Source organism: Misgurnus anguillicaudatus, chromosome 24 (assembly GCF_027580225.2).
Source record: "Misgurnus anguillicaudatus chromosome 24, ASM2758022v2, whole genome shotgun sequence".
NCBI lineage: Eukaryota > Metazoa > Chordata > Actinopteri > Cypriniformes > Cobitidae > Misgurnus > Misgurnus anguillicaudatus.
The window spans coordinates 18,174,571-18,188,276 of NC_073360.2; the positions used below are offsets into that span (position 1 = coordinate 18,174,571).

General features: G+C 41.3%; 1 protein-coding gene across 1 annotated transcript in view; it reads right to left on the bottom strand.

The window, feature by feature from the left end:
• Positions 1–13,706, bottom strand: part of med13b (mediator complex subunit 13b) — a 31,836-nt gene that overhangs the window by 1,254 nt on the left and 16,876 nt on the right. Inside the window, exons 10-29 of the mRNA XM_073863211.1 lie at positions 13,353–13,569; positions 13,215–13,242; positions 11,992–12,113; positions 11,557–11,641; positions 11,046–11,254; positions 10,759–10,958; positions 9,421–10,325; positions 7,128–7,295; positions 6,805–7,028; positions 6,531–6,720; positions 6,081–6,420; positions 5,693–5,903; positions 5,418–5,609; positions 4,856–5,079; positions 4,618–4,760; positions 4,385–4,543; positions 3,201–3,347; positions 2,930–3,090; positions 2,065–2,229; positions 1,806–1,906 (exon numbers count right to left, since the gene is read on the bottom strand). Coding sequence (XP_073719312.1) covers positions 1,806–1,906; positions 2,065–2,229; positions 2,930–3,090; positions 3,201–3,347; positions 4,385–4,543; positions 4,618–4,760; positions 4,856–5,079; positions 5,418–5,609; positions 5,693–5,903; positions 6,081–6,420; positions 6,531–6,720; positions 6,805–7,028; positions 7,128–7,295; positions 9,421–10,325; positions 10,759–10,958; positions 11,046–11,254; positions 11,557–11,641; positions 11,992–12,113; positions 13,215–13,242; positions 13,353–13,569 — 4,191 coding nt within the window. The remainder of the gene's footprint in view (positions 1–1,805; positions 1,907–2,064; positions 2,230–2,929; positions 3,091–3,200; positions 3,348–4,384; positions 4,544–4,617; positions 4,761–4,855; positions 5,080–5,417; positions 5,610–5,692; positions 5,904–6,080; positions 6,421–6,530; positions 6,721–6,804; positions 7,029–7,127; positions 7,296–9,420; positions 10,326–10,758; positions 10,959–11,045; positions 11,255–11,556; positions 11,642–11,991; positions 12,114–13,214; positions 13,243–13,352; positions 13,570–13,706) is intronic.

A 13,706-nucleotide genomic window follows, 5' to 3' on the forward strand; every position in this document is an offset into this window, starting at 1 on the left:
TAAAAGTAAATTAATTTTAAGAAATACAATTTTTTTACTTTATTAAATTCTTAATTTTACGCAAAATACAATATCCCCCGTGTTATTTTCTTTATCTTTTCTCCCTTTTTCCCCAAAACACAATAAACGCCACTCCTCCTTTTCTGCAGAATGCAATAAATCCACTCCACAAATTACAGCGCACCATTCCACACATTGTAAACAATAATGGGGGCGCATTGAATACACACAGAATCCTAATTTTCCTCATCTACTTTGTACTTCGTGATCAACAAACAAACAAAAACAAAACATACTTTGATGGTACTGATAAACGTGTGGTGGTTTTCTGTGGCGTTAAAAAAACGTAAGCAATCAACATCTAAAGGGCGATTTATAGTCGTGCGTAGGTTCTACGCCGCAGCTACGGCGTAGGCTATCCGTAGCCTGTGCGTAGCTCTGCGTAGCCTGACGCGCACCTCACAAAAATTTAACAGCGCGTCAGATCTACGCGACCGCAAGCGCTGTGATTGGTCCACCAGAACCCCTCCCGTCAGGTAAAAAAAACTGCGTCATAGGTATTTCCGTTTGTGACGGTGAAAACAAAGATGAGCCAAGTTGAGGAGTGATTTAACTCAAACTGGATCAAAAGTCACTGTTTATTTACTTCCATCATTGCTGGTCTTCTCAAATTATACACAAGAAGTTGCTGTTTCTTCTTCGTTTGTGGGTTAACTTGCTAAGCTTCTTCTTCTTTCACGTTTGTGCTGCTACTGTGGTTACATGCGTGGATACTGCCTACCAGCGGTCGCGCGTGTTTGCACGTCGACGCGGACGACGACGCAAAAGTATAAATGAAAACCGACGCGGAACCTACGCCATCGCTGCTACGCCGTAGGACCTACGCACGACTATAACGAGCCCTTAACAATTTACGTGAGAGGCACTCGGGAGACGGAAAATGCCGGTTGCTTGTTCTCCCGACAGCATCAAGTTTCTGTCATGCTAACACATTGATCCCAGGGGATCTTATGAAAAACTTTCCAATATTTTACGTGAAGCCATTGAAAATCGAAGAACCACAACATTTTACAGCTGATCGCTGTGAAAAATGTTAAGCGACAACGTCCCAAATATAACAGCACCAATGACAGTGTTCTTAATATTACATAGTAAGTGTATTTTTTTATTAATGCCATTAATGTTTTTTATCAGTGTACCACTAGTCAACTAAATGAATATAAAATGGCAAAGATGAATGCACATTTATATATTGCTTCAATAGATTTATAGCATTTTGAGAAAAAAAACTATTATATTCATATAAACTAAATATTCAACTATATATAAATCAAACTATATATAAATCTTTGAAAATCAAATTATAGATTTAAATTTTTATGTTTTTATAACCTAAAGATGCTATGTGAAAGTTTGTAACAGAAAATAGTGGTTTTCATCTTGTCAATTTCTTGGTATAGAAAACATTTTTTTACCAAAATTAGTCAAAATGTATTTAATACGTTTTGGAACCAAATTCTTTATATATTTACTTTTCTTAAAGATTAATACTGTTTAGTGATCCTGATATTTCTTTGATACTGATATTAAGTGTTCCTGTAACTTAATTACTAATGCATTAGCACCTCGAAAGGTCCTAGGTTTGATCCAGAGTAAACGCATGCTAATAAAATACATACATTATATGCATAAGTCAGTTTGGATAAAAGCCAAATGCATAAATGTAAATGTAGTACAGCACTGCAGTTTATTATTTAAATCACTGCCATTAATGAAAGAGGATTTAAAATGGATGTAGGAGATACCTGAGCACATCTGAGGTATGACTGGAGTCCAGCGGGTGAGAGTGTTTACTGTGCAGCAGCTCATCTGACTGTACTGATGAAACATTAAGGTGCAGAGAAGCCTGACAGGAAGACACAGAGACACATTAGATACGACCTCTGCAGCTGCAGAGATTAGATTAGCTTTATTGTCCAAAACACAATTCATAATGTTAGCTGAAATGTTATCTCCCTGGAGGTACGTAATATTCTAGAGAGGATGTTTACTTGAAAAGCGTACCTTTAGGAACACAGGACATTGGTTTTTCGCCTGTGGACACGAGGACCAGAACCAGTCAGGCAGTGGACCGGCTTTAGCCGTGGACACAAAGTAACCCAGAGCCAAGGGCTGCTGCAGGATGTTGGGAGATTCGTCGTGAGACTCCATCCGGTCTGTACCCTGACCCTGTGGATGGGAGAGAGATTAAAGAGTATGAATTACTTTAAAGGTGCAGTGTGTAATTTTTAGAAGAATCTCTTGACAGTAATGCAAAATAATATACAAAACTATATTGTCAGGGGTGTATAAAGACCTTTTTATAATGAACCGGTATGTTTTTATTAGCTTAGAATGAGACGTTTTTATCTACATACCGAGGGTCCCCTTACATGGAAGTTGCCATTTTGTGCCGCCATGTTTCTACAGATCCCTTAATGGACAAATTTTTTTTATCAAGTTGTCTCCAACGATGACATGCTTGTCCGGTGCCGGCTACTGTAGCTTCTCTATGCTTATTAAAAGCGAGGGGTGATCACTGAACTGAGTCATTGGTTGCAATTCGCAACCTCACCACTAGATTCCGCTAAAATTTACACATTGCTCCTTTAACGTGTAATTTTTTCAAAGTGTCATTACTCATATTGGGAACAGGACAAATAAATATAAATAACTTTCATGTGGAGTGACACATGTGGCGCCGTCAATACATTGCTTGTATGAGTTTATGTTTGTTTAAGCATCTCCACACAGCAACTTTGGTGTCCAACCAATAGTGCATTTTTGGCGGGATAGTTTAAAACAACAGCTGTGCTTTAAGGGATAGGAGAAACCTTGTTGGTACTAACAAAATATTACGCCAAGTCTACATAAGGACAGATAGGTTTACCTTGCTGCCATCTCCACCGTGGTGGTAGTGTGACCCTGGTGAATGCACTGGGGAGGTGGTGGGTGAATTAGGTATTATGTTGATGAGATCAGGATCAACGAAATCATTATCTGACAGCAGGTCCAAAATCCCATCCATGCCCCCCATTCCATCTGTAACATCTGAAATCGCAGGAACAAACAATTATTCTCTATCACGGCATTATAGGACTGTTATATATAAGCCAATATAACAAACTACATCTGCTTGAGATGTTTAATGAATGCCTGACCGTTGCTAGGATTGAAGGCCTGGAGGCCGGCAGACGTGGGGAACACCAAGATGTGAGTGCAGGAGGTGTCCTGAGGAGTGTTTAACTGAGACGTCTGCATGTTTAGAGTTGTGCTGCGGCCAAACACAGAGCCTGTGGACACTGAGTCTATGAAAAGAAAGAGAGATGAGATAATAATTGTTTATTTTTTAAACATAAGTGGGTGATTATATCGCGAAATTAGACTTTTGAGGTGTCATGAAACATTTTGATAAAAAAAGTAAATGCAAATTAAGAGTATTAAAATAAGTATACAGTTACAAACGTCTCTTCATGTACTATTTTGCACATGATTTCAAATGACATCATACAAACCAACTTTGTTGTTTTTTCCACATTTAAGGGGAAAATTTTTATTACCGCAACGTGTCCATGACTGGATTTGGGTTCTTTGACATGGAAATATTTATTTAAATAATCTAAAAAATAAAAAGCTTCAGTGCATGTTATACTATAAACATTTACAGTAAAGAAACATGTGGTATTTAGTGATCATTGGTAAATGTAAAGACAATAATAAGGAATATAAATGTGTCCAAGATCAATTTTCTCATCCTCCGCAACAAATTTCAATCATTGTTTAAGCTCTCAAGGAACTAACATTTAAAGAAATTGTTGGAAGGGACATAATTGACTGTGACACTCAAGATGGCTACCAGGTAAGCAGTTCTTATTTTTTCTCTCCAGATAAAAAAGTTAAAATATTGTTTGTCATAGCACCTAGACAACTTTTTAGTTCTCATTACCGAAACATGAGTTTGTAAATGCATATATTTAATGTAATATCATGTTGCAGTAATGATAATTTTTTTATAATGATAATCTAAAAAATGTAAATAATTCTATAGTAAATATTTTTTAAATCCTCTAAAAATAATGGTTATAATAAGTTCAGACCTTAATCTTATATGTGCAAAAAATAGCCTTCAAGGGCTTTTTAAAAAATCTGATGCTGGACACCTTCTAAATCTGGATTTTATCAGAATCACCCTTGTACTATGTACAATATATTATGAGACTTTAGCGTGCACAAATAGTGACTATTTGGCAAACATGTTGCGAATGTCTTAAATAAGCAGCATTACTTATTTATCCAGAAACAATAAATAAATGCAGAACTTTTGCGATATCTCCAGATTAATTACCTGGCATGATGACAAAGGAAGCTTGAGGCTCCATGGCGACTAGACAGGTACTGAGGATGCTGGGACTGTCAGCGGCAGAGATACCGCACATCCTGCACATTTCCTTCAGTCGTCTGCTTACAGACTGCAAGTTCTGCCTACTCAACAAAATACTCCAATCTGATTGGAGCAAAAACAGGATTTAGATCATGCCAAAATATTTCAAACATTTACAAACTCAAAGCAAAACCTACCACGCAACTCCCCGTGCCCAATCCTGCCAAGCCGGCCAATCACGATGCGCCAAGGCAAAGAGGTCATCTGCACGAGACCGAGGCACCAATCCCACAGTTTATGAAGGCCTAGTCGTCGCGCAGAGCCCTTTTTCCTCCTAGCTCTGTTTGAATACATAGACCATACATCCCATTAGCACAAATTGTGTGTGGAAAGTGTGGGTTTAGGACTATCCAAGAAACTCAAAAACATTTTCACCTGTTGGGTACGTCAATGCTGATGGTACAGGTTTCGAGCAGTTCTCCGTACTGGTCTGTGCATGAGGCCAGGAGCCATCTCTGGTCATGTGACAAGCAATACGCCACAAACAGCACTTTGTATTTTTGAGCAGCCTCTCCGAATGTCTCGCCCAACTCCGTCTGCTTATCTTTCACCGGAGCCAGAACGAACGGAGGAGCGTAAAGATGTAAACACTCTGGTCTCTCTGGATGGAGAATCAGGGGTCACTTCTTTACTTGATTTTAATAGGTCAGTTACACCATTCTGTAGTTAGGTATGTCATTTTTTATAGATTGTTGGATTGGGGTTTTGGGGTCGATCCCAGAAACACAAACTGATAAAATGAAGACTTCTGCCAAATGCATAAATGTAATTGTTTTGTCTCAGACAACAGAGTTCTTACATTTACTTTTTGTCTGGGTCACCTTGCAAGAACCACCAATTATCCATTACATAACATCCAAATACCAGACTAAAACTTAATGTCTACATGACCCCAGGTCATTGTAATCTATTTGCACTTATTAATAACTCTGCGTACCTCTGGTCTCTGTAGTGCAGTGTCAATGGCCAGGCCAGGGCCAAAGCCTGTTAGCGTTTTGACATTAGTAGAAGTTGGCAGACTCCGTCTGCACTGAGTGTAAACTGAGAAAGCCAGAGACTTCAGATGCTGGGCGTATATGTGGCGCTCCTCACTCCAGACCGGCTGCAGCAAGTATTGGCTGGGTATTATCTGATAATGAGAAAAACAGCATGTTTAGATCCAAGCAAAACTTAGTTTCAATTTGAAACTACCAGAATGATTGTGAATCTTACCTGCACGTATACCGCATTCCTGATGTGAGGCGGAAGTAACTGAAGCATTTCCAAATAACAGCGCAAGAGCCCCAAGGTCCAAACGCTGGAACTGGTTCCCGTTTCCTCATAGCTGAAGGGGTTCACGATGTAGATCACTATGGAGGGAGGGTATGTGACAGCATGCGAGTCTCCGTCAGTCGGCACACCCACTTTTTCTCGTTCCATCGTGCTATGAAAAATAAATCAGAAGTTTTAAGGTGTGAGTGAGTATTCATAATATACATAAAATTGTGTTTCCCTGAAATATGTGAACACTGTGATGTTGTTTGAGTTTGTAACTTTGACCCAGTTACATAAATCAGTTTAAACTGCCTGTTGCAATGATCAATTCCGAACACAGCTGTACCTCTCGGGAGGCTCAGATTGGACCTGAGGTTGGCCGGTGGTTGATGTTCCCTCTCCCAGAGGCCCCGTGTTCTGACCGCCGCTCTGTTGGCTGGATTGCAAGCCCTGAGCGCCAACGCTAGGTAGAGAATTGGGTTTGACAGACGGCAAGATGCCTATGCCCTGAGAGCATGACGTGGAGGAGGTAAAGGAGGTGGATGTGGTGGTACTGGTGTTTGTATTGGAGGTGCTGCTGTTGGTGGCGGCGCTGTTCTGAGCAGCAGGGACGGGGTTGCTGGAGCTGGTAGAGTTTCGCTGAGAAAGCAGTGAGCTGTCCAAAGACTGTGCTGCCAGATGAGAAGCTGAAAAGAAAGAAAATATATTTTAGAATCTTCTGCTGCAGAACTTGATTTAATTTACCGCCTCCGCATAACGCCGGAGGACAGAAATTTGCTTCGTCTTAGTAACATACCCAAGTCGTTTTGGCACACTTGCGTGTAGAGTCTGAGCTTGGTGAAGGCCTCGCTGCTGTTGTTCATGGTTTTTGGGAGCCAGTCGTTGAGAGGCTGATCTGTTAGGGGTTTGGATGTAGTATCGCTTACGGTCACGATGCCATCAGCGTATTTCTTGGAGATGGGCCTGTGCTGACCGAGTCGACAGGACTGGAAAAGAATAAACATCTCGTAATGTTTCTCAAGAAACGTTGTATTAACAAAAAAATCCCAGTGTGATCAATGTGTCCCAACCTCATAAACAGCAGTCAGGTCTCTGAAGAAAGACCTGGCTCCATTCAGCAGAGCCTCGTTGTCAGGACACACCACCATATAACCGATGTCCCGATGGGAGCTGTACGGGTCCAGCAAAAGCTTCTCCCAGTACGGCAGAGCGAAAGGCGACATGACAACAAATTCGAACTCGTGACCCACCAGTAAGGTGGGGATCGGTAGAGGCTCTGGAGATTCATCAGTGCCTGAGAGATGAGAATTGAGCAAAAACCGAATTAAGCAAAAAAAAAAAGAATTATAAGGCACAACAGTATATGCAGAAGTTTTTGTAGCTTTATGCTTACCGTAAGACCCCCTGCCAGCCATTTTGTGGAACTGCTGCCAGGTGAGTGGACCTTGAACACCCCAAGAACGCACAGACCTTTTCTTCTGAATGGCATCCTGCAATACGGGTTGCAGTGACAACAGCATCCTGAGCACATCCTGGGAGAACAGCATGCTCATATCGAAAGCTGAAAGAACAAGGGAGGGTTTTAAAAACATTGTTGTAAAATAGATTAATTACTGCAACAGTAACCTAATTATTGCTTGAGAGTTGGTTCACAGGCAAAGCATGACAGATATAAAATTTTAATGTTGACCCTATTTACTTTCTTAGGGCAAATTTACACGACAACAAATGTTTAAAAAGGGTTAATTTCTTCCTTTGTTTTTGACACCACTTCATCAAAAAAATCCCCATTCATAGATTATTCCTGCCAGGACAAATGTTGGCGAATTTTTGCGAATGGGAATTTGTAAAGAAACACTATGCAACAGTGCATATACTTTTACACAACGATAAACACAAACAATCAAGGATCGAGCAATGTTTATGGAGGGACAATGAATGCACTAAAAAACTAAAACAATTTGGTAAACTTTGTTGGAGAAGCGTTAAGAAATTCAACACAAACATAGTCCTGCATGTTGTATGTTGTGAGTGTGACACCTGGGTTTACATTAAGCGTGCCGCACAAGCCCTGAAAAGTGAAGCTAAAACGTCTCGATCGCCTCCCGTGACTGGTCCCAGTATAGGTCATAAACCCCACCTCCCCCATGTTATTCAATGGGACTTGAGACCAACTAAACAATTTAATTACACTTCAAATATCTTTTTTCCGAAGCTGGTTTCTGTCATTTACTGTAGTTTTTATCACGCTGATGTAAATTCAAGTGTTTGTTTTTAAGATAAGTTTGTTTTTAGTTATTAATGCTGTAAAAATGGTGGTGTGACATCATGATTGACAGCTGTGATATGTGCATTCTGCGAGAGCAAGGCCCTAATTTTGCAGCTTTACTTGCTCACTACTGCGCAGGACTAGTCTCAAAATCACTACAGCGCAGACTCAAGACCCAAGATGTCAGCGCTATAATGGGACACTGGCGGCTTCACATTTCACCAATGAAAGAGAGCGAAAGTACGTCGTCCATCTTTTTTTACAGTCTATGGTTTAAATGGGTATAATTGTGGGTGGCCTATGCCCCCTTTTACGCACCTGTTAATGTTTCTTATTAAGGGAGAAGTAATTGTGCATCGAAACGTTAGCCATTGTAGTGCACTTTTATTAAATAATTTTTAAATAGACATCTGTGCTGCACCAGCAGTCTCCCTTTCTATAGTCCTGTATGTTGTTATGGTTTTCAAGTGCATGCTTGTAGACTAAATGCGTAATACACATGCGCTTAACATCACAGTTTTCACAGATTTGCTTTTTTGTTGTTAACGCAGATAAAAAACTATAGTCACGTTTTAACATATACACAGGGGTCCGCATGCAGGGTGTGTGACACAAATTTCATCATCAGAGTAGTATGCGTAAACTGTAAACTTTAGAAAAAAATTATAACCGTGCGTTCTTTGCACGTGTAGGTTGCGCATGCGCATACAGAATGTAGTATGTAGCCTATGAGATGCATTGCATTTTGTTGTGCACGTCTCTGTATACATACGACTCAAATAAACTATCCTTTGCCAGGCTTGTGTGTTCAAGCACACATAAAAAACAACAGACTATATGATGGGCTTAACAGCGCCATTTTCAAAAGTTTGCATTTTCAGGACCCCAAAACAATGCTCTTGTGTAAAGAAACAGCCCAACACATAAAAACTTTTTAGTTTTTGGTTGAAAACATGTTGTGTAAACAGCCCTCTAGTGTCTTAAACAATTCTCCGCAGGTATTTTTTTTAAGTTGCCTGCCAGCTTTTTTGTGATTTTCACAAAAGGCCTTCCAGAAATCCTATCTTCATTTGTTCTCTTTTTAACTTTTGTTAGAGATCAAATTCAGAGCGATGATCAAAACATACAGGGAGTTTTAACTGTTTTTGAAATAGTTGGTGCTTCAGTTTTGTATAAGTTGGGTAAGAGCGCCATCTACTGGATAATAGTAGAATTATAGATTGCCGTAAAAACTCATCAGGGAAGTTTCCTTGCCAGTGGAAAAGTTTTCTCTTAATCGACGAAATAACTCGTCAATGGCGGGGAAAGAGTTAAAGTGCGTCAGCAAACTATTTGTTAGGTCCTGTAAGTCTGGTTACTTCTAAAAGAATGAGATAGAAATGTAAAAACTTATCTATCAGCATCATAAGCGTCTCACCATTGCGTTTCGCCCACTGATGTAAACATGAACTTTTGACCAGCGTCTCATCGACTTTTCCTCCAGACATGTTGTCCATAAACTGCCTGCCGTGCTCTAGAGCTAGATAGCAATCGCTGTAATAGTCCCTCTCCTCCAGGCGGATGGGAAGCTTGAAGCTGGTACTTAGTTGCTCCGGTCTGATGATGGCAGAGAAAGGGTTAGTGCACAGGTCCTGCAGCAAGAGGATGAGACCATCCGGAACCTGCTCTTTAAGAACCGCCCCTCTCTGCCTCGAGGCTGCGCGCACGGCCTCAAAGTGCTTCTCCGCGTCTCGGCCGGCGTCCGAACCCCGGCCCACAATATCCAGCTCATCCTCCAGGAACAGCCCAGAGCCGTTGCCATAGCGACGGTTCATAACAGCACTAAAACCGCACGAGCAGGGATCCATACTGGAGTATTGCGAATCCATATTGGGATCGCTGATGTAAACACCCACGTCCGCTCCCGTGATGTTCATGTTGCAGACGCAAATGCAACAGCTGTCAAAGTTGCAGTCCTTAAAGAGGTTCATGACCGACTCGGACAGGATCAGGGTGACGTACAGGCTGTGAGCTTCTGGGATGGAGGGCACGGTGGCCGGCTCCACGGAGTTCAGGGGTCTGCAGGTGGAAGGCGTAGAGGCTGGGGAGTAGAGGTCCGAGTTGTCGTATTTAAGTGAGCCCTGGACGCTGGCGGGGCCTCTGGGGGTACGTGGGGTTCGGGGCGTTCGTGGTGTTGGTGCAGAGAATCGAGGGGTGGCGGGAGAGGGCAGGATGCCTGTGCCGCTGTTGCTGGGTGGGGCACTGTTGGACATGAAGGTGTTGTGTGTCTGAGGGGTGCAGCTCTGATCCTGCTCGACTGCGCTTCCCACACTGGGAATGTTACTGTCAAAGAAGAGAAACAGTCATTTATTCTGGAATCATTTGTTTTGTTTCTAAAACACTTAAACCAGTAATAAATCAAATGAAGGTAAGAATTCCGACTGTGCTTGGCATCAACATAGACACATTCCTCAATTAAGACTGAACTATCATTAATATCGTATGGCTATTTTAAGGCTGGCAGCTGCACGAACCGTGGCGTATGTTCTGTGCTTGTTAAAAACCTGACCCACTTACTTCAACCACCACCTGCAACACAAGATTCCCACCACTAATTTGGCAAATAAATCTTTTTAAAAGCCTTTTAGTCTTGCGAGCGAGCCTGAATAAATCAATGCCTGCTATTTGTTACAAATGTGTTTGCATTGCATGCATATAAAGAGTATGCTAACCGATCACAGAAAAAGGACAAAAAGGCATTTCTTGGCTAGCGTACCTGTCCTTGTTCAGAAAGGTCATGGCTGCCACCGGCTGCATCATCTCCAGTTTGCCGACTGTCCAGCTGGGCTGGTAAACACACTCCTCTGAAAGCTTGATGGGAAGCATGCACTGGCTAGGCAGCATCTTCAACGGGGCGTAAAGGGAGCAGCCGATGAGAGCTTGACAGGATTCTGGCTTAAACACGAAGGAAAAGTCCTGCGAACAGTAAAAAAAGTCACAAATCATGCAAATGCATAAAGTAAGGCAAAGTGCAGGAAATTCACTGCAATAATTAATTCCTACCCTAATCTCTGAGGGTTTGGGGCTACAGAAACCCTCCTCCACCTCCATCTTGAAGTTGCCGCCGATAGTCGTCCCATCCAGGAGAGACAGTCCGGCTATTGACTCCATGTTGCTGTATTCTTTACTGCCCATGTTCATGGGAGAGTAGCCCATGATGTGTTGTTCCAATGATGGAGGGGTTGGGAACATCTGGTGCAGGTCTGCAGAAACTAGATCAATAAACAAAGCACACTGAAGGAACACGATTTTGGCACTATGCGAAGAAAATAGGTAACAGATGCTTGCTTTGCCATTAACAGTCTTTGTGCAGCTCGTGTAGCTCTTGGATTCATGTCCACTGCAGTAGCCATAAGCCTTAGCATTGAATTACTCTCATTTATGGATAATTATAAACTTATACAATGTATAAGCAACCCAAATCCAGTAATAACAATTATTATAATAGATCACTTGAGCATTTAGCAAAAAATGATTTAGCTATTCAGCAGGGGTTGTGATGTGCGGTACATACAAGGCAGGGGGTCAGGCGCTGCGGGCTTAACATCCTTTCCACCGAATTTCTCGTCTGTGCCACCGGCAGCTCTTCTGGATCCAGGCTGTTTGGAATGAGACAAAAACAAGCGGCTCATAATTGCTGTACTATTTCCCTAGTTCAGCAAAAAAAAAAAAAACTTTATGACCACCTAAGAGTTTTTCTAATGAGGCAGGAGACCCAGGAACAAAGTGAGAAGAACAAACTACCGTGTTACTTTAATTAGCCACAGAGATAGTGTTTCCAGCAGCTTCATTACTGTTATGACCTTAGAGAGTGCGGTTAATGCCACAAATTGGTTAACATTGCAATATAAACACCTACACTTTTACACTTGGCAGATGAGATTGTTGCATTAGGAAACGCTCGAATTCTCCGGACAGTGTGCTAGTGTTTTAGGTCTGGGGTACTAACCGTGAGGTCATCCTCGTCAGAGTTGAAGAGGTTGTCCAGGTCATTAATGGACACAACAAGGTCTGTCTCATGGATTAAACTGGTGGTGGGAAGTGGTTTACTGCCGGCCACACCCTGGGCATCTGTCAATAAGCAAATGGTAAACGTTGAATTAAAAATTTGAGTCACAACATTTTACACAATCATTTCAGTGTTAAGCTTCTTTTGCTTATTCTTGCTCAATATGCAAACACGGCTATAAGTGAGCTATTTGCAGGTAATTTACCCAACGTGTAAACACTGCAACTGGGAGCGAGTTAAAGGCGGGGTGCATGATTTTTGAAAAAAACTTAGGAAAAGAGAGTCAGATCGAGTACCAAAACACACTTGTAGCCAATCAGCAGTAAGGGGCGTGTCTACTAACCAACATCGTTGCCTGGGTTGCGTATGTCTTGGGCGGTTCTATCAAAAGATGGTCCAGATTCTATTGGGGTAGGGTGTGTTTGTTTAGGTGATTTCAAATATCAACATTGGCTTTCAGAGATCATGCACCCTGCCTTTAATATTATTTTAAAGAAATGTAGCTCACAAGGAGCTAAAATGTTATTTAGGCATGCAGAGCTGTAGCATAAACATACTAATGGACATTACATTTGACCTGTGTCAGTATTTCCATATGCGGCACACCACAAAATCAAAACAAGTAGATTTTTTGTTCACATGACAGGCTCTGTACACAAACTTGTGGTGCAAGTTGCCGCGAAAAGGTCCTTGATTATTACGCCAGAATGAGAGTACAGTTCCCAGCCACATCTGCCCAGAAAATCGCAGGTTTTAATTTTCTGTTGGTCTTAGTACACGATGTAACTACAGAAGAGTCAAGTTTTAAATAGGAAAAATATCCAAACTCTTTGGTTATTTTTGAGGGCGATGCTAGGTCTAATCAGATTCAACGGACTATGCCAAAAGTGGTACCGCCAGACCCAGACATCAGCCGAATGGAGTCCAAAACGGCAAAAATCCAATGCTCAACTCTAGGGAAGCTGGAAAATGAGTATATTTTTTCAAAAAAAGTGGAATTTCCCTTTAACAACAATCTTAAGAAATTTACTTGGGTGTTGTTAAACAAGTAGAATTTACCCACAGAGAATAACTTATTTAAGAACTGCAGCGCTTGTAAGAATGAAGATTTGAAATTTAAAATTAAATTTACAAACATTTTAAAAAGATAAAATCATACTCACCGTCAGATGACAAACTACCATCATCCCTCTAAAAATAACAAATGAATAATGATGTTTAAGCAGAAAATAAGGATAGTTTCTTTATACACCAACATGAAGAATGAGCCTTTTTTTTTATAAGGAGCACCAGTGCCTGACCTTATTTCTCTTTCCCGCCTCCCTCTCAGCTCCAGGCTTTTTCTCTTTATCTGTGAAGGTGAACTCCTCGTCTCCTTCTTCAAAAGCATAGGGATCAGATTCTGGATCCTGGTCTCCGTCACTCACCGCTGCCAGGAGATGCTGATTCTTCTTTTGCTCGTACATCTTTACTCGATCTTCTGACACTTTCAGAGGCTTCATGGAGGAAGACATAGTTCTGCAAATACACAACCCTCATTATCATATCATATCTCTAGTCTAGGAATTTTTTTTACCTGATACACTTGTTGGTTTTTATAGCAAGTAGCTTTTTAGAAAAGCATCTGGTGCTGTCAACAACCAGAAAAGCAAAAC